The sequence below is a fragment of the Anopheles moucheti genome, chromosome 3 (genome assembly GCF_943734755.1).
Source record: "Anopheles moucheti chromosome 3, idAnoMoucSN_F20_07, whole genome shotgun sequence".
Taxonomy (NCBI): domain Eukaryota; kingdom Metazoa; phylum Arthropoda; class Insecta; order Diptera; family Culicidae; genus Anopheles; species Anopheles moucheti.
The window spans coordinates 35,050,156-35,071,429 of record NC_069141.1 but is presented as its reverse complement, the minus strand read 5'-3'; the positions used below and the strand labels follow the sequence as shown (position 1 = coordinate 35,071,429).

At 37.7% G+C, this 21,274-nt stretch overlaps 1 protein-coding gene across 29 annotated transcripts in view; it reads left to right on the top strand.

Moving 5' to 3' along the window:
* LOC128303635 (zinc finger protein 271) overlaps positions 1-21,274 on the top strand; it is a 47,397-nt gene that overhangs the window by 18,127 nt on the left and 7,996 nt on the right. For 9 of the 29 annotated variants that reach the window (XM_053040646.1, XM_053040647.1, XM_053040663.1 and 6 more), the window contains 14 exons: positions 1,300-1,383; positions 3,673-3,756; positions 5,107-5,190; positions 6,619-6,702; positions 8,641-8,724; positions 9,196-9,279; positions 10,017-10,100; positions 10,983-11,066; positions 13,428-13,511; positions 14,081-14,164; positions 15,248-15,331; positions 17,860-17,943; positions 19,508-19,591; positions 21,005-21,088. In XM_053040646.1, the coding sequence (XP_052896606.1) occupies positions 1,300-1,383; positions 3,673-3,756; positions 5,107-5,190; positions 6,619-6,702; positions 8,641-8,724; positions 9,196-9,279; positions 10,017-10,100; positions 10,983-11,066; positions 13,428-13,511; positions 14,081-14,164; positions 15,248-15,331; positions 17,860-17,943; positions 19,508-19,591; positions 21,005-21,088 (1,176 nt within the window). The remainder of the gene's footprint in view (positions 1-1,299; positions 1,384-3,672; positions 3,757-5,106; positions 5,191-6,618; positions 6,703-8,640; positions 8,725-9,195; positions 9,280-10,016; positions 10,101-10,982; positions 11,067-13,427; positions 13,512-14,080; positions 14,165-15,247; positions 15,332-17,859; positions 17,944-19,507; positions 19,592-21,004; positions 21,089-21,274) is intronic. The other 20 variants (XM_053040664.1, XM_053040649.1, XM_053040660.1 and 17 more) reach the window with 17 other exon arrangements.

Below are 21,274 nucleotides of genomic sequence, written 5' to 3'. Positions count from 1 at the left end.
CCACGGCGATGCCGGTCGTACCAGGATTGGAAAGGGGTCCGCACACCTTTGCGCGAACACGTTTGGTGCCTTCGTTTTTCTCCTTTGCTTGCAAATTGATTTCCTCGAGAGTGGCGAAAAGACTCACCAAGAAATCAGAATAAGTACGAGAAGCTTTAGTATTGGGGATATCTTTGCCTTCGTGTGAAGGTTATGATTCAACTCTCTTTCCATGTTTGCGATGGTTCCAGTATACTACTCGGACATGTTTTGTACAAAATCTTTCTTCTTGAGTCCTTCTTTTAGCAGCAGCAGATTAAAGTATGTCAAAGGTCCTGACAAAAGTTATTAATATCTGAATTTGGGTGGAATATAGGGTTAATTGATTCTGTGTTCGTTTGGTTCGCATCTTAAGCATTTTGTATAGCGGTTCTGGGAGGGCACTTACGTAAAGCAGATAGTGTATTATATTAAATTTAGTATACTATGCACACTATTGTTAGACTCTTTACACTTGTAAAAATGAACTATGCAGTCGTGTGTAGGTGAGGGACACTGCCTTAGTTAAAGATACGATAGAAGAAGATGTAGTAACACATCATACCTCGTTGCACTATTTTTCTACGGAGAAGTAATTACAATATTTTGTTTAACTTGTACATAATTTATAGAACATAGCGCACGCACTAAGGGCTTTAATGGTTTCCTCTAAAAAATATATACTTATTGGTTGCATACAATTTTGTGTGTTGCTAAATTTTATATTTAGCTTGCACTTTTGAAAGCCTTGGCATTTATTTGCAACAAACTCCGTTCCTACATAAAGCAACTATTACCATTTAGAATTTCCGTTTCGGCGAGAGAGTTAAGAACAAAAGATTCACTGAAGAAACAAGCGACGAACCCTGGCCTGTTTTATCTGCTGCTAAATTCATTGCAAAAAGGGAAGACATTTCCCGTGTATTTGTTGTCTCTTTTTGTCGATGGGAACCTCCTTCGTGTTGTAGCATTTTCGAACCGCTAATCAGTACTACTGTGAAGCCTTCCTCCTCATATGCCCCGAGAACAAGCAAAACAAAGCAAAAAAAGAAAATGAAAAAGAAATAATCACCTTTCCGCAATTTATGTACCAAAAAAAAAAAAAAAGAAACCAAATCCGTTCGTCTCGTTACCGAATGTTGGTGTGTTTGTTTTAATTAATGTTGTGTCCCATTGTTTTTTCTCTCTCTCTCTCTCCTTCTCTTTCTCTATTTCTTCTCTCTTTATCTATCTTTTTTTCTTACATATAAATATATATTCTTAACCGTTAATCCGAAACAGAATACACACTGGAGAGACTCCCTATCGGTGCACGTATTGTGAGAAGAAATTTACCCGAAAAGAACGTTTAACGTATCACATAAGGTGAGCGCTTCGGCCAAGGCACACACCGCTTCGATAATATAACGAAACCTGCTCTATTTATTTTATCCTAATTGGGTGCTACAAAATCGTCTATATGTTCCTACTATAACTATTATTACTATTACTACTACCACTACTACTACTACTACTACTACTTTTACTTATTAGAAGCGTTATCTTTTAAAAAAAACACACACATATTCACAGCTGGGCGTGTTCTGTCCTTATTGCTGGCGAAGGTGTCATTATGATTTAGCACAGCAAGAAAATCTATTCATTTACTTGTATAAACTTAAGCAATATTTAACAACTATAAAACAACGTTCCTCCATAGAAAACACGCTTCATAGTATGGTGGTATTAAACCAAAGCATTATTTTGGCAATATGTTTTTGTTTCGCAAAAAAAAATCCCGGCAACAAAAATCTCTCTGAAAAGTTTGATGGACGGAACAATCTTACATTTAAAATCTGGCTTGCTGTTTATAATTTGGAAATTTTGTTGTTGTTTTGACGATTACTTTCGAACTTAACAAAATAAGAAACAAGATCAATTATAAGAATAGAACTATTTTTTGTATTCCTTTGACGATTGAAGCTTTGATATGTGTCGCGTTGCGTTTTTTTCTCACACATAGCACCGTATTTTAAAAAAAATGATATACTAGCCCAACATTTGGCAACATTCCTTCCTTTGGCAATGCAAACAATAAGCAGCTTCGATAAAGGCACAAGCCAAAATTGATCATTTTATTCCTCCTACCCACTGTGCATATGTTTTATTTCCCTTTCTTTGAGGAAATTCAAAATTATTACAACACTTTTTGATGCGTGGTTTTACTTAAAAAAAAACAACACATTTGACATTTGTCGTAGTGCAAAATATCCTCCCAGAAAAAGTACCATTTATTGGCAATTTTATTTGTGTGCATGGGAGGAGAAATGTTGCACTTTATGTTGCATATATGTGTGGGTTTTGGCGATCCTCGTGTGTCTTCATCGAAGTGAATATTCCAAATTAATCTTTCCAAAATTGAACTAAACGAAAACGTTTCGGGCAAACTGAATTCAACATGTAAGCAATGGGAAAAAGAAGCACAACACAACACATTCGGGAAAGCACCAACACGCGAACAAACGAACCATAAGATATTCTAGGGAAAGGAAAAGAAAATTCTTAACTGTTAGCATAAAATATGCGTACACCTAGTTTTGGGTTAAAACGATTTTCCTCTGTCATTCTGCTGTGGAAAGAGAGCGTGTTATCAAAATTCAAAATTATGGTTTAAAATGTTGAAAAAACAAACTCCCCCTTTTTGGCTTTTAATCATCAACCAACCCGCTGAGTCTTATGATGCGTGTGTTTTTATGTTTTGTATCTTTGTTTGTGTCTCTGCTAAGTTGGTTTCCTTTTTCTTACATAGTAATAGCGCTTCCGTGGTATACCATATGGGCGCACTTAGAAAGGAAGCGTTGTTAATTTCTGGTTTTATGTTCTTTTTCGGTGGCTGGTAAAAAAAAGTTATACCATAATACGCAAACATTCTGTTTGTAAACCTGTTTTTTTTACTAGAAACTTTCTTAGAACTGCAGAGCAAAACAATATTAATAAATCAATTAAATAAACAGGCTCAAATGGTATTCGTGTGTATACCTACACACACACACACACAATTAACGCGTGTGGAGGTTCAAAAGGTGCACATACAATAAGACGCGCGCCCGCACAACCTCCGGATGAGTTTGTTTGTGGTTTGTCCCCATTTGTTTTGTGCGAATAATCACCACCAGACGCACTCCCGCGCGCGCACCACCCGCCTTTGAACCTTTGAAGCGATTGCTAACCATTTAAAGTGACAGTTTTCTACAACGTGTTTTTTTCTTTCTTTTTTCTTCTTATTTTCTTCCACTCGTTTTATTGCATTACACGTGCCCGCGCCCTCCCACACACACACACACACAAACACATCGATAATCAACGACGTCTGAATGCAATAACAAAAAAAATGGTGCATTCTTCTGAAAATTCTTCCTCTCGAAACAAACCAACTTGTTGTGTGTCGTCTACAATCTGTGTGTGTGTGCGTCGTGTTGTGTATCTCTTCAACGAATATTGTGGCTGCGTTCTGAAAAATAACACACAACACAACACACTGAATTAATCATTTACCTGCGGTCCCGTTTACCTTCATTCCCCAACCCCCCTCATTCATCGAACGTTTCGACGGCGGCAACACGTGGTACAACAACCATGGTCAACACGTGCGTGCGTGTGATAATCGATCCGAAGATGGCACACGGGAGAGACTCCGTACCATTGCACGTACTGCGAGAAAAAGTTCGCCCGCAAAGAGCACCTTACTAATCACGTCAGGTGAGAGTCCCAGGACACATGCACCACTTGCAATTTCACACATACACAACAAATACACAACAAAAACACCCAACCGCATATACATACACAACATAAACACTGGCGCGTACACAAGGAGGACGAAAACAAATTGAGGGGACAAACCAGTGGGGGGTCCTCTTATGACGTTACGTTTGTTTGTTTGTTTGTTTGTTGTTCACAATGATAAGATGATGCAATTGAGCTGCTTGTCAAGCTGCGCTCCTCCCACCGGTTTTCCACCCAACAACACCACCCCCTCTTCACGACCCCCCCGCTACCCCAGAGATGCTCTCGATTGATCCTCTCGACTCGAGACAGAAGAGAAGAAAGCGCGCGTGGGCGCAAAAGCCAACGAACGAATGGAAAAAGAGAAACCATTTCCTTTTCCCATGCTCCCGTGTTCTCCATTTTCCACCCCCTGTCCACCTCAATTCGTCCTTTCCGATGTTTGCTTCTGTGAATAGATCGAATTAGATTAACAAGGATTTTTCATGAGGATCATGTTGTAGGTCCTTGCGTATCTCCATGGCAGTTAGTCATCGGTCATGTTCGCTCGGTTGTCATTGGAATTGTAACTTTTGTTGGACATAATGTGTTTCTTCCACGCTACATTTTGGTTATGTATTATTTAAAAGTGCGAAACAACCTCTTTCGTATGGGTCGTATGGGTCCGACAGTAGTGTGCCTCGTCGTTTGGCGTAGTGCCACCCAAATCACTCTTCTATAACGTGGTCTTAAATCTTTTCGGTAACGTGTGATACATAATTTAAAAATCTTATGAATAATTAGGGCATGATGTTATGATTTGAATTTGGGATTATTAAGCCAAGAAGCAAAACTTGTATATTAACTTTGTTGATATTAAATGTTTTGCTCGCATTTAACTTCTTCATTAATTTCATTCCTCAATAGATGTATTGTTATTTCGGTCAAAATTGAGATAAACATAACAATTTCATTGACTTCTTTTACAACAGATCAGTCTACTTACTTTGGCATTTAGGTGTCTTAAGAGTGAAGTAGCACGTTTCGATGTTTCTAAACTATATTTAAGTAGCCATTTGCCATGAATGGTGATATAATTGTTCAAATATTAAACCTTTATGAACGAAACCCTTTTTATATGATCGGTTACAACTTCAATGACAACCCTTTCCTCTTTATGTGTTGGATAAATGGTCCTTCACAAACGCACATCCTTGGCAACCCCATTCCGTTTCCATACCACCTTCCGTCCAGCGCTACGTTCCTCTCCCGACGACTCGCCCTGTCAAGCTCTTCCCCATCGCAGTCTTTCTTTCTCTCTATCAATATCTTTCTCTTCTACAGATTGCACACAGGAGAGACCCCTTATCAATGCACATATTGTGAAAAGAAATTCAGTAGAAGAGAGCGTTTAACGATTCACACAAGGTGAGCGTTTGCAAATTGATTTACTTTTACCTGACCAGCAAAACGAAACATAAGACTCAAAGCCCACAAAAAAAAAACCTAAACTAGACAAAACTTAACCAAGCTTAAGAAAAAGTAAAGGAAGAAATTTTGTGTAAAACAAACAAAAAAATAGTTGTTAAAGCGAAAAATGACGACACGTGTGCTATGTGCAACTATGAACAGCAAGCAAAAGCCCGTTCTTTAAACTCTATTGTTTACTGATGAAGAAAGCACGGGAAAAACTCTGTCGTGTTCTGTTTTCTTTTTGATGTTCATTGTCACCTACCCGCCCCCGGTGTTGTAATCGAGCCTGCTTCTAAAATCTAAAGTGTGTGTGTTTGTGTGCTCATATTCTTATTCACATACATGCATACAAGCGCATGCATACCACATATAATCAAGGAGGACCTCCCCCGAGTGTAATCGAGTAGGATGAGCTTCAGCCCCCGCCGAAGGGATGAAGCACAGTTTTGATTTGTACAACGAAAAACGGGGAAATGTGTGGAAAAATGTGTAGAAGAGAGAGAGTATATGCTAGCAAGGAGGGGGGTGGGCATTATAGGGAGGACATCTATTAGCGTTATTGCTCTGTTTTTTTGCTGTGTTGTGTGCCGCTACTACCATTGTGTTTGCTGCATAGTACGCCAAAAAGCCGTCGTTAGTGTTTTCTGGCTGGAAAGGAGTGAGCAGACCTTGACCCCCGTCTCTTTGCAACTCCTGTGTACACTCGCGTTTGTCGTTGCCCCGACACGGTACAGTGTGTGTCAGTATGCCCATTTTCCGGGAGTTGTTGCTTTTGTTTTGGGTGTTGCTGCTTTAGGGTTGAAACGATTCATCAAAAGATGATTCGTTTAAGATTTACAAGCGTCACTTCATCAGAGCTATGGTCTTAATTTAGTAGTTTGACATTGTTTCATGATCTTGTTTGAATTAGTTTTTAAAATTTTGAAAACAATTTAATTTTGTTCGTTTCCGTTTTTTTTTTTGGTCAAATTTTATGTCGTAACGTCGTAATGTTACGATTGTTTTACACGGAAGGTAACGGATTAGTTTTCTTCCATTTGGATAGTACGGGGTTGTGACCGTACACGCCAGCAGCAAACCAAACAATCTCAAAGATCAACTAAAAGCAAATCAAGTAACAGGAAAATCAGAACGAAAGACTCTTCCACCACTAACCCACCAGTAAAACAAAAAGCAAAAAAAAAAAGAAAATAGTTACAATAATAGAGCAAAAAAAAAAGCCAAAAGCCAAAAACAACAACCAAACAACAACTCATATTCTTCCTTTTTAAATCTCTAGCCAACATTGTTTTAATGCCAATCGTTTTTTTTCTCTCTCTCTCTCTCTTCTCTTTTTCTTCTGTTAAAAAATCACTCTTTTTCTTCACTTTCCAAACCAAACAGAATCCATACCGGAGAGACTCCGTACGCATGCACATATTGTGATAAAAAATTTAGCCGCAAAGAACGATTAACGTATCACATAAGGTGAGCGCTGTTCCATCAGTCTTATTTTTTCTTCTCTCCCCCTTCCACCACAACCATATACAACAAATCTTCCCCTTTTTCAACCAAAATATACAGAGCCATCACCAATATTTTTTTTATTTTCATTTTTATTTAACAAAACAAAACAGCAGCCATTCCATATCATGTGTTATAATGAATATGATATATAGTGCTGTCTGTTATATTTACACATTTTATACGATCATCTTTATCTTATTGGATTTCAAAATGAAACTATAAAATAAGGAAAGATGCAGTAATTATTATTACACAACACTACATGACACTTTACTGTATCATTGTCACGCTGATACAAAAATACACACATCTCTATATTTACACATCCCATCAGATAAATCACGCACACACACTCCCACACAAACACTTTCCCTTCCATATAGTGTCCCTTTTTCTTTTGGTTCATATTTTGCATAGTTTTGAGAAGGAGATACTGTTTTTTCCAGTATCCATATTGATATTAACGGAGCAAATGTGCAGCAACTTGTAAATATTTTATTATAACTTTTTATCAATTAACTTAACAAAAATTTTGTAATTCATATTCGAACAACATAGCGCACAAAGCACCTGACAAGATGCTGTGCTATTTGAAAATCTCGCTCCCCCCTTCTCCTTTTGCGCTGCAGCTTTCTTAAGCATATTTCAGTTTAACTTCCTCAAACTTCACGCTCCGATATAAATAAAAGAAACAGAAACCAAAATCACTATCCATTTTCCTCCACTTGCTCCTTCCCTCTTTTGTTTCCACGTGTGTTTCCCCTCGAAATAACTAAAATGTTTTCCGCGATATATATATAAATATGCTACAGTATATCGATAAATTAATCATAAAAACACCACAAATTTGCAGGACAATATTATACACATTCCCAACCATATTATTGTAAACAGTATATATATTTCAAATTTGTCTAGCCATCTGACACACCGTGTTGTTGAGATATGATTTTTCGTTTTATTTTCTTGTGTGAAACCATATTTTGTTTTTCAAACGTCTTGCGTTGATTGTTCCGATTTTGTCTTATGTTTTTATTTATTTTGGGATACTCAAATGATAATTTCTCCTCTTCTACGATCGTAAGAGAATATGTGATGGCGGTCGGTTGGTAGTTGTGACCGGGTACAATAGGTGGTAAACACTACCGCTGTTAAATCATTTACCGAATGGCATTGAGCAGTTAGGCGATTTAAAAATAATCAACGACCCTGCGAAATATGCTCTGTGATTATATATGTGTTGTACGTACCCTCTGTTAATAATATTGACCACCGAAAAACATATATCAAGCCATGCAATATGATGTCTAGTAAAATTTGATCGATCGATTTGATTTTGTTGAAAATGAGTCAGTGAACAACGAATCGAATAAGAAGAGAGTTATGAAACTATGATACAATCCTACAGAAGTGTTATGCAGCTAGAAAAATCATCAGACAAATATGTGAACATGGGTGATGAGTTTATGGTTTTATGTTTTTATTGAATTTACTGTTTATGTAATACTTAAGCGAGTGAGTAGTAGTGTTTGCGATATGCGGGAGGGCAATAATATCGTACAATCCATCCAAAATGGGTGTACATCCAAATTAGCTTAAATTCCGTTTATAATTGTGTATCCCATTAAATACTAAATCCGTAATTACCCCAATAGTCCTCTCATACACGATCAATTTCATCATAATTATATTCTATATCAATTATTACCCACACGTTGATGGTTGAAAACCCTGGAAGCTTTACTGTATATGAACCCACGAAAAAGCTGTACAGCAGTATATCTCATTGTTATTTCTTCTTCTACTATTAATGCTCGTGATGGGGTACCGTGATCGGTTGACTGTTGCTGATGTAAATTAAAAACCAAAAAAACGAAAACAACGACATTATATATCCAGATTACACACCGGAGAAACTCCCTATCAGTGCACGTACTGTGAGAAGAAATTCACTCGCAAAGAACACCTTACAAACCACGTCAGGTGAGAACATCGTTACGTCATTGTAATTTTGCCCATGAATCAATAGAACAATACGATGGATGGATGTCAATACTGTAGCGTTTTTGCACACACATTAAATCAACAGGGAATATTGGAGTTATAATAAGAAGAAATTTGCAACTAGCACCATTACAAATTAATTATTAATTTGTTGAAAATAAAATGTCGAATGACCTAGCTGATATATGCTTTGAGGCTTGACAAATGAATGTCAAAAAGCTTTTAAAAACAAGGTTTAAATGCTTGAGGTGTATTAATGTTGTAAACGCAATTGACATCCTTGCGTTTGTTTTATTTGTTCAATGCATTAGCTGAATGAATTAAAAAAACCGTACGAAAATCTTTCAACAATCCGTCTTACATTTTTATTTATTTTTATGTTTTTTTTCCCCACCGGATATGCTCGTGTTCGTGACAAACAAAAACTCCAAAACGATTGTAAAAATTCAGATTGCATACCGGAGAAACTCCCTATCCGTGCACGTACTGTGAAAAGAAGTTCACACGAAAAGAGCATCTTACCAATCATGTCAGGTGAGAGAATCGTTCCTCTATTAGACGTCAATAGTACGCCCAACTACTAAGATGCGTCAATCGAAAATATGTGGCAGCAAGCACTAATAACCTCCACCCTTTTGTCCAGGGGGAAGATAAGTCGCTTATGTTTTAAAATAACATCACGTCTCACGTGACCGTTTGATCCCAAAACGAGCGTAGCTATAAACCTGTAAATGATTAATTATTCCACATGTTTACCGTAACATGCTGTATGTTGTGAAGCAAATCTTCAGAAGGGTTGCGCATAAAATTGCATTTATTTAAGCAATGAGAAGTGTCCTTCCTCGACGAGATCACCGTGCGAGGGTATTCGAGCGCTGTATGACCATATGTTTTCGATAGGCGCTCTTACCGCGTGGAGAAGACCTTTTCTAATGGGCCTCACTCTAAAACAGGAAAATATAACCTACCGGTTACTTATACATGATTTCCATCTCTTTTTCTCTTTCTTCATTTCTGTTTTTTCTTGCATCAATCAACGCGTAATGTTTAATGAAAAAAAAAAACACATCGTCGATCTTTGTGCGATCCTTCCTCACAACAACGTCCATTATTTAATCCAACATTCATCTCGATTCATTTTGTTATGTCCCCAATGTGTACCCAAATCCGCGACATCCGCGTTCCTCCCCCACATTTTTTTGTTTTGTGTTTCTCCCCCACCCTCGTTCCCACCCGTTTTTTGTTTTATTTTCATTTTTGTTTCTGGACAGATTGCACACCGGAGAGACCCCTTATCAGTGCACCTATTGTGACAAGAAATTCACGCGTAAAGAGCATTTGACTAATCATACAAGGTGAGCGTCGTGTTTGAGTCGCATTTTTAATCGCTTGTGCTGTGGACGTCGAATGCGTCTGTAACACAAACACACACACACACACACACGTTATCAACCACTCAAAAAAAAAAAAAAAGAAAATCCACATTCCTCTACTGTCTGTAAAAGTCTCACCTCTCCGTACACTCCTTCCCACCGAAGTCCGATTTAAATTAGAGTAATTTCATCGGAAAATTTGTTTGCTATAGCGCTAGTGGATCGATATAAAGTGATCAATGCATTTGCTATAAAAATGTGTAGTTAAATGGTTCATTATGTATGTTGTTGTATTCTCAAAATCAATTATTATCGATTGTGTACCATATTACTTAGTAAACGAAATTGGCCACTTTGTATTGATGAAAGTAATATTATCGCCTAGAGATTATCCCACTAACAAATTTTGCGGGCAGTTTGACGGCAACGTTAATATGATGGATCGTTTTATAATAGTAAAAGGGTAATTTAGTGAATTTCCTGCTCCATTCCTCCATTCCCAACCGACTAAAACTTTGAACTCCTCGCATCATTTCAATCTTCTCGGAACAAAACAAATCCGATAAAAGAAGTTTAACAGTTTCCATGCAATGGCTAAAACACCATAATTATCCCACAATGCAAGTGCAACGACAAAAATCATATATGTTTCCGAGCGCGATATGCTGTTTTTGTTATCCCTGTTGTCTAGAACATTGATGAATAATATACGCGTGTGTGTGTGTACTATGGCGGCCCAATTCCTCCATCTTCCCCACCCATTGGATTGTGCGAGTGGGTGGCCGGTTGTTGGGCAAATCGGGGCCGCCGGGTTTTTCCTTCTTCTCCTCTGTTTTTTATCTCTCTCTACTCGTTACTCGACAGATTGCACACCGGAGAAACTCCTTATCATTGCACCTATTGCGAGAAGAAATTTATGCGCAAAGAACATTTAAAGAACCATATCAGGTGAGAGGGGGTTTGATATTTGTTGTGTTTGGCTGAGCCGGTGCGTGGTGGGCGCCGTGCCATCCGAACAAGCACACTAGTCTATTGTTATCATTAGAACGGGGGTTTCCCTTCTGTTTATTGTTTTTGTTTCGTACGTTTACTACTGTTTTTGCTCACCACAACAACATCAACAACAACAACAACAACAATTAGACTTACTTTGTGACCAGTTGCTCTGTTCAGTTCTAGTTCAGCTAATTCAGCTCTGTTTTTGAAAGTCTTCTTTCACACATATTCTCTCAATAATTCGTTTCATTTTTTGTATTTGTTTTTAACTACAATCTCTTCCTAATGTTTGTTGGGAGGGGAAAAAAAGCATATGAGAGTTCTCTTTTATCATCGGGAAATGTTGTTGTTTATCATGCCTTCTCACAGACCCATCGTTTCCCATTGATTGTTCCTACTACATGTAAGAAGACAGAAAAAGAAAAGAGCATCCTTAATGCAGCGTTGTTTGTTGGTTCCAATTATTGCGCTCAAGTCACAGTTCATACGTACCTCTCACTGTTGCTGCTGTTTGTTGTGTCTGGTTAGCTTCTCGTTTAGCAAACTGTGCTATACTAGTTTGGTCATTTCATTTAGTATTCTTTTCCGTTCAAGTAGAAGTGCTCGTACACAACACTTACCTCTCTCAACCTTCATCTGCTTGTACCATTTGTGCAATCGTGCGTGTGTGTTCATCATCTATGCATATACCCATCGCTCGTTCTCTTTTTTAATAAACACCCGAAGGGGAAAAATGGCAAATATGTTTTGTTATTAATCGTTTGTTTGTTTGCTCAAAATTATTGCTCAAGAAACAAATTTGTTAAAACTGTGGGATAAAGCGCCCTTGAATCAGCGCAAGTGTGAATTTAGGCAAAATCGATTTTTGAAATTAATAACACGATAATAACAATTCATACATTATTATCTGTCCAAATGCTCGTATGTTTTAAAAAATAGTGATTTTAACGTAACTATCGGAACATTTACTGACCCTTCATAACAAGCATGAATGTTGTTCTTTGCTGCTCGCCCACTTTCCATCCTCCACGTTCCGTCTTACTCCCTAATATAATCCCTTTCGCCTGCGACTTTACTAGTGTTTTTTTTGTAGTGTTTGGTGGGTACAAATCATTCCCTTTCTGTATACATATTCATATGCGCCATGCTTCAACACATCATCATTTTATGTTTCAAACACATATACACACACACACACTCGTACACCCCCGTTGTTCACACTCCATAGGCTAATTGGGAATAAATAACGCGAACCAAAGGAAAGACCTTACACGTCAATGTCAATTGTCAAAACAAAGTCAATGTAAATCTCGTGCGAACAAAATTCTGTTAGGAACATAATATGGATTTATCTGATGCGAATTAATGTGCTCTGGTAGTAATACCCCCAATGGTATTACTATCAAATTCAAAATTGCAAAACACGTGAGTGTGACCAAAAGAGAGTGGTCAGACAAACAGAACAAACAAAAAAACCGCTTCTCATTTTCTATCATTTTACAATGGTAAGAAAATGAGGAAAGATCGTAGAAGATTTTATGATTTTTTCACTTGCATCATTTTTGTTTTCTTTCATGTAATATAATAATTATCCCTGTAGAGGAGAGGTCCTTTTGATCCTCACATCATCATAAATTTGTTTTGTTCCATTTTGGTTCCCTTTTCGTTTGCTTCGTAGTGTGAGCATTTATAACGCATGCTTAATTTCCTCCCCACTATTCAACTAACTCATCAACTCCATTTATTTCCACACGCACACACAGTGTGTGGCTCGTTTCCGGCAACCATCGTGTAATGATGATCGTGTAACTCTACGTTGTACGCTTGTAGTGATCGTTCATTTAATTAACCTACACATTTGGGTTAGAGAAATTTCCTCACCCAGACGCGTGGCGTGTGTTAACAACTGTGTTGAACATTCATCTTTGCACTGACGCAACCTTTCATACCATTTGTCGTTGTTGTTCCATCCGTACATTAAAATCTAGGGTTTATGAGAAGGTCCAAAATGGGGAAATAACGTACAAGTTGACGAAGTAATTGATACGTCTCTCCGTATCAGTTCTCCGTTGTCGTTTAAGAGCAGTTATTTGTTCGTTTTGCTCCATGCTTTAATCACAACATCAGCTCTTACTACTGCCCCAGCGCCCTCTATTAGCCGTTCTAATACATAGTTCCCTCTCTTTGTGAGGGTATTTGTTTTTTTTTTTCAATGTTTTTAATATTTTTGTTTCCCATGCATTTCCTATCTCTCACTGTAATCATGTGACTATCTTCTCTATATCGAATATTATCCATCGCCATTCTTGCCAGATTGCATACCGGAGAAACTCCGTACCAATGTACGTACTGCCAGAAGAAATTCACGCGAAAAGAGCATTTAACAAACCACACCAGGTGAGGAAAAAAGCGTCTGAAGTAAAAGCAAAAAAAAAAACATGTACCAAAGAAGAAGGAAAAAGACACCAACAACGTCCATCCAAGTCTTGAAAGCGAGAGAATAGTTTTGTTTTGCATAAGCGATTTAAATTAGAGTACTCCATTTCTTTTTATTTGTTTATTTAATGCTCTGTTTTGGTCGCCGTGTTTTAACGTATCGCGGAGTGTTGCGTTTTTTTTTGTTCGTTCACGAGCTGGAATTAAGAACTTTTTGAATGGATTGTGGATGGTCGTGTTCCATCTTTACTGCTGCGTGTACGAGTCGATGAAGTTAATAATTAATGATGAATTTTATTTATTTACTGTACTTTCTTCCACCTCTATTCTCTACTCACTTTACCACACACAACCACGCTCAACATGGATCGGCGTACTCGTATTACATTAAAAAAAAAAACAACAAAAACGATTAAAAATCAACACCATTTAATGCAAAATATGCGCGTGCACTTATTCGCCTACACACACCACATCCTACTGTTGAATGATCGTGTACATACACAAAACGACCCACCCACCTCTGGTAGATTGCATACGGGCGAAACTCCTTACCAGTGTTCTTATTGTCAGAAGAAGTTCACCCGCAAAGAACATCTCACGAATCACGTCAGGTGAGAATCGTTTCACCATCACATCCACCACCAAAACCCCCTTTTAACACATCCGCGCGCGGTGTACCTCTCTAACCATCATTTGTATGCTCCTTGCGGCCGCGCGTGTCCAAGAAGTTTTGGCATTTCTTTTGCTCGTTTTGTTCGAATGTTGTCGTTCCATATCGTTGGGAATATCGACGATAGGGGGAAGGTAGCTGGGCGCCTCCATCGAAGAAGGTGTAAATGGGTTATGTTGGGAGGGCAAGTCTTGCGGCGGAAGGAAATATATCATCTGGCGTACCCAAATGTCTCTCGACAGTTTCGCAGTGCTTTCGTTGAAGTGCGGTTTTGAAATATCTCCGTGTGAAGAATTATCATTTGTTCTACTATTGGGTTATTGGGGGGTCTAAGCGTCTTCGCCTCGTGGACGATGTTTTACAGTCACACTTGAGTGAAAGTACCTTCCGATGTTGTTGGTGGTCTATTGGATGCGCGTCAACGATAGTTTCCTTCTGTTAATGCCTGCACTCCTGCAAAAGTGCCTGCACCCGCTACAGTTCTCCTTTCGTCCTTTATTGCAAGCAAAAGAATATGCTAAAGAATCGCCATTACAATGACACACGCTTGCCTCTCACGACGAACTGTTCCCTCTACAGCAGCTAATGTTCTAACGAATTGTTTTTCTTTTCTTTTCTCCACATCCTCGATGTGTGTTGCGCTCTCTTGGTGTGCACACATCGCACGATCATCCCATTTCGGTCGTAAACTGCTCAATGTTACTCTGTACCGCTGTGATCATCTATAATTTTTTATACATTTTCGGGGGATGTATTCACTGATGATGGGACGATTCACGATCCACATCCATATGGTGCAACCCCGTTCTATTCCTCTCAACCTGTCTTTTTGTACATCGCGTGATCTCGCGTGATCATTCGATTGTTCGTTCCGGTGGCATATCTTCCTGCTGCTATCTATTCACTCCCCGGCCCCATCCACGATCGTGATCCTTGCCGATCCGATCACTCCACCATGAACCAATGATAATCATCAACCTCATCCGTGATCAACTCCGGGCACGCTTGAAATGCGCGTGCGCAGGCTGCACACCGGCGAGACTCCCTACACGTGTACCTATTGTCAGAAGAAGTTTACGCGTAAAGAGCATTTGACGAATCACGTCAGGTGAGGGACTGTTTCTATTTTAAATCTCATTACTTTTTATACACATAATGTATCCCCTCGCCCGCCCGCCCAACAACATATTCACCTTCCCTTCAAACGTTTTTGTTTTTTGCTCTCATCCAGTGTGTTGTCGTAGAAGATCCCTTGTTAAAGTTACAAAGCAACTCCCCCCACCTCATCCGTACACTCAAAACTCTCTCTCTATCTATTCCTTCCGTTTTGACGATCCACGTGTGGCAATTATGAAATGTTCGGGGAAGCAAGTGAATTACCAGTGCCGCCATCCCACGTTTGGGAGCGAAGGAGGGACACTGCGATTTAGAATAAAAATGGGAATTGCCTAGCAGTTATATTGTTGGTCCAATCATCTGATGTTGTTTTGTGTTATTTTATCTACTTCGTTAACTTGTTGTGCGTGGGCAGTGCGCATTTTTTGCTTGTGTCTGTTTCAATGTTTTAATATACCGTACCCATCGACTTAATGTATTTTTACAGTATCCGAACCCTTATGGACGGATGTACTGTTTTTTGTTTTGTTAAATAGATGGATGCTTTTAGTATGATCTTGTATAACATTTTTTGTGTTGTATGATTTATTATGATTTTTGCGTTGCGTTTCATTTTGCACCATCTTGTATATTTGTTGTTGTTGTTGTTATATGCTTTGCTCATGTTTTGTTTTTATTTTTTTTGAAATAAAATTTATGTTTTCTTACTTTATTTTCCCTTATGATTATATGAGCTGACTACCTTAAAATGGGTTTCATTTGTGTTTAATTGAATGAAGTCCTTGTGACGGACACGTACACAAGCATATGCGACATGAAAGTAACAGACAAGTTTGTGCGACCGTGTTGCGTTACTGTTTATTCTAGCTAGGCACAAAGAGCAAATGTTTATGCGTTAAACATCAGCGAACGATAAGCGGGAAACTTATAGAAATCGTAATTTTTGCTTCTAACTTACCATTTACAAAGAGAGATTTCAATCGGCTCTCTCTCTCCTTCGTTTTTTTTTCAATTTGATGGGAAAGTTGATCATATGCTTACTAGTTATGGAGAACCCACAATGCAATCTACCGGGTGGTGAACTTTACCAAGAAAAAAAGACACTCCCCCAACGGTTCGGGACACGATCGTTCAACATGATATTAATGCTTTAACGGAATACACGATCTTGCGGCGTAGTTTAGTGGATCGAAGTTACTAGCGGTAGAAATTATTATCGGTCTCCGGTTAGACGTTGGTGTACACGTGTTTTTAGAGCTATACGGTATTGGCGTACCGTGCAGGTGTAGAGAAGTTGCATAGCTATTTCGTTACGCGATTGATAGAGAAATGCATGGACGAACAACAACGCAAACCGAAGAACGGTTAATATCTCATAAGTCAGCTCTCTTTGAAAAAGCCGAAGGATAATACAATGTGTATCCTCGCTTGTGTTTTGCGTTTTCGTATCTTAAATTATCGTTTGTTTGTTTTTATTATACATTTTTGGTTCCCTTTTCAAACAAAACAAAGTGTCAGATGGTTGGATAAACAATATGATTTTCCTTGTACAATTGTAATTGCTTCCTACACGCTCCCCCGTTCCTCCTCATTCCTTCTCACATATATATATCATCCATATCCTCCGTATATTCCTTCATATTCCTCGATGTATTTTTAGGATTCTAGTTTTACATTATATTATCTTAATCGATGAACAATAAGACCCCCGCCACGGTAAATGGTATTGATTGTGTTGCTGCTGTAGTGTAGTGCCACGTGTTTGTGATGCTGATGATGGAGCATTGTTATGTGCACCCTTTAGGTTAAACCCCCGTGGTAGTACACTGTAGTGATAAATATCTAACGTAGTATCTGCACATACACACCCATACGCGCTAGCCTGTATCCAGTACATAATGAGTTTGCGTTGTTTTAGTTGCCATAATATTATCTGTAAATTGTTGTGATTATGAGTTTTATGCCGATCTCATTACGTTATAGCCATTTATCGGTTCCTATTATGTGTGAAAAATTGATCATGGCTTTACACTACCCTTCTTCCCCCCGGGGTCTTATTATTCTTCGATCAAGAACCATTCTTTATATTTTTTTCCTAACGTTCATGAAATTCCCATTCTTAGTGATTGTGGTCGATAGTTTAAAGAAAACAACATGTTAATATGCCAACAATTAGTGTGTAAATGCTAAATATTGTATTTTTTCCTTCTTTTTTCCTTCCTTTCGTCACATCTTCTGATTTGAAATTTGAAAACGCAATTGTTTGACATCAAATTTCATTTGGTCGACGTAAAAAAAAACAACAACAACCAACACCACCACCAACACATTCTCTTCCCCAAATACGTCCGTTGTACCGGATTCGCGCATCACATCTGCTCGTGTACCTAATGTGCCGCCTGTACTATCATAAATATTACTTCTACTACCACCATCTACTACTACTACTACTACTATTCTTCTACCGCTACTACTACTACTCTCTATCACCACTATCCAACCACCATCACCAACAACCAGATTGCACACTGGCGAGACTCCCTTCCAGTGCACGTATTGCCAGAAGAAATTTACGCGAAAAGAACATTTGACCAACCATACCAGGTGAGGATGTTTACTTTTTTTTCTATCAAAACAAAACCCCCTTCCTACTTTTTTTTCGGCCTGTTCTACATCAGCCTTTTCCCGAGCTCTCTTTCTCTCCATCTCTCTAACTGCGCATCTGCATTCATTTTGTTTTTATCATGACATAACAACATTCCATTTGCTATTTTCTCATTCATGATTTATTATTTGCGCCTTCTTTTCTTCATAATGCATCAAACGCGCGAGTAAATCCTACAGAAACCTTTAGAATTATTTATGCTTTTCGACCATACAACTTCATCCAAACGTAAAGATTCGGCTAACTGTGTGTTATCATTTTTTTCATCATGTATGTCCTCTGCCTTGTATGCTTCACGTTTTCTCATTGCATTCCATTAAAGTAAAAGTCATGCTGCTGCAGCGCGTGTACAGGCAACAACTTTGGCGATTATTGGATGTAATTTGTTTGCGTGAAAAAATACTGCCATCTCCTCCCTAGTTCCTACAACCCCTCACTCTTCCCTGTTTTTATCTGTGACCTTGAACTCTATATTTAATAGTGTAATTGGTTTTGGTAACTAGCAGCGCCAGGCACTGTAATAAAAATGTAACATATAAACCAACCGCTAAAAACACATGTACTTATATATGAGATAGTTTGTTGTCTAATTCACTAGATCGATTGTAAAAATGGTGTGTAAAGAAAAGGCAGTAGTGGTGTTGTGCTATAAACAGTTGATTTCCTGTATAAAAAAGAGAATAATGTATAATTTCTTTATTGGATACTTAATTCTTTATATTCATTCTTATTGATAATATGTAAGCTCTTTTTTATTAACCGTACGAATTATCTCAAAAGTGCCTTTTTATTGTTTTATTAAAAATACACTTAAAAGGAAATTGCAAGAATAAAAATTAATCTCCCCTGCTTCCGTTTCATGTATCGTAAGATCGCTTCTCCCATACACGAGCATCAAACACTTCAATACACTCATAATGGAAGTAATCGCATTTTAAAATAGGAACATAATACAAACATTGAAGCAGACACAGCAACAGATAGTACCAAATAGTTCGTTGTTACTTTATTAAACTTTATTGCTTCTGTGACGAGAGAGCAGCGTAAAAGCCAAACCGTTTTATCATAATGGTTCATAAAAAAGAAGGAAAATAAACAACAACAATCCCCTTTGGCTGGATGGGGTGGTATCTGCAGCGCCACCACATTACTCCCCATTCTCCGCAATTACTTATATTTAGTTGTGCGCTGTTGTTGCATTGTTGACGTTGCCGCAAACATGTAGCTAAAACACTTATTAGTAACTAACAGAAAAAAATCCCTTTTCATTATTTGTTCCAAGTAGTCATTTTGAATGCATCCTCATCATCATTCTTCATTTAAATCGTATTTCATATGTTTAATCCATCTCCTTCTCGATCGTGCAGTAACACATCCACACATGTACACACTTTGCTCTATCTCTTCTGTCACTGGTTCCTTTTAGTTCCCACATTGTGACGTGTGTCCTGTGTTTCTCTTCTGTTGTTGTTTTGTTTCCACTAACCAATTTCTACTCTACAGATTACACACCGGTGAGACTCCGTATCATTGCACCTATTGCGAGAAGAAGTTCATGCGAAAAGAACACCTTACGAATCATATCAGGTGAGAGCGATAATGTTGAATGACAGCGGACGACAGCGTGTTGGTTGTTTTCACTACTGTTACATTATTACTCCTGTCTTTCGTGGTCTTTACTTACTTGCCACACACAGCCCTATTTAGTATTGTTCTCCTATAGTTTATTTATTGTTTTATTAGTATTGCTTCTACTATTACTAATACTACTACTACTGCTGCTATCATCATCATCATCATCATTCTCATTACTAGTTTGAGCATTTGTTTTGTCTTGTATTCCATTATTCCTCCATCTCCTCTCGTTGTTTCATTTGTTTGTATGTGTTATGTAATTGATTTATGTTAAACATATCTTTAAAATTATGCAAATTCTGTTAATGTAAATTAATTAATCATTTTTAGTGTTAGCTGTAAGAATAGGTTTTGGGTTTGGATCGAAAATGGTGAAGAACTAATTTCTACACAACAAATTTTACAAATGGGTTAAAATCACACTAGTTATGTTTTAAAGTCATGTAATAATATTGTTTAGCAAACTCTAGTAATTCTACCAACCCCATGGTCCACAGCATTCCCATTTCCCTACCATTGCTGATCATCCTGTCACACAATCGAAAAATCATATCCTCCGAAAAAAACCCCAAACAAACAAAAACACATGCATCCATTTACACACATCATCATAACTACTAAATGCTACACAACTTTCTCATCTCACGCACGCGTTTTTGTTTTGCGCGCTATTGATCACGATACGATTGTTAATCAATCAGCTCCCAAAGTCAATCAATCATCTTTTGATCGTTTGAATGAGGAATAATTTACCAAACAAGACACACTGGTTTCGAGTGGAAAGGAAGAGTGAAGAGATGCAGATAGAAATGGCCGGTTTTGTTTTGTTTTTTTTTTTTAATTAATTTTCTTTAAAGATGAACTTGATTTTGTTCTGTGTATAATTTATTGATTTGTTTGTTCTATGAACTACAATTTTGTTTGATGACCCTTTTCTTAACGATTGTCATTGTTACAGCTTTATCAGTTAGTCAGTTTTTCAATTGATTATTTAATTCCATTCGATGTTTTAATAGTGTTAAAGATATTATTTATATCTCTTTTTAATGTCCTGTTTAAGTTCGTTGTATATTTATGTTTGTTCGCACATGCTGCTTGCAAATTTAAAATAATTAAATCACATTTCATCTTAAACTCTGCGTAAATCTAAGTTTTATTGTTTTTTTATTATTTATTATTGTTTTCTCCTTCATTCCATTTTATATTACTCACTTAATTTCCATCGAAACTCCCTTCGTGTCTATTACTCGTCCATAAACTATTACTGATTGTGTTTTTTTCTTTTTTGTTTTCTCTTCTGTCTTCGTCTTTTGTCTCTCTCTCTCTGTCTCTCTATTATTTGTATGTATCTATTCCTCCAAACAGATTGCACACCGGAGAAACTCCCTATCAGTGCACGTATTGCGGGAAGAAATTCACCCGAAAAGAGCATTTAACAAATCATGTCAGGTGAGGGAACAAACAAACAAACAAAAAAAAAACAAAAATCAAAAAACAACTCCCCCTAAGATCACCAACTATTTACAAAAAATCAAACTTTGAAACAAACATAAACAAATTAAAGTCGTTTGATTTAGTTGGCAAGTTTGAAAAGTTGCTTTAATTTGTATTTTCCTTTCTAATAATTTCACCAGC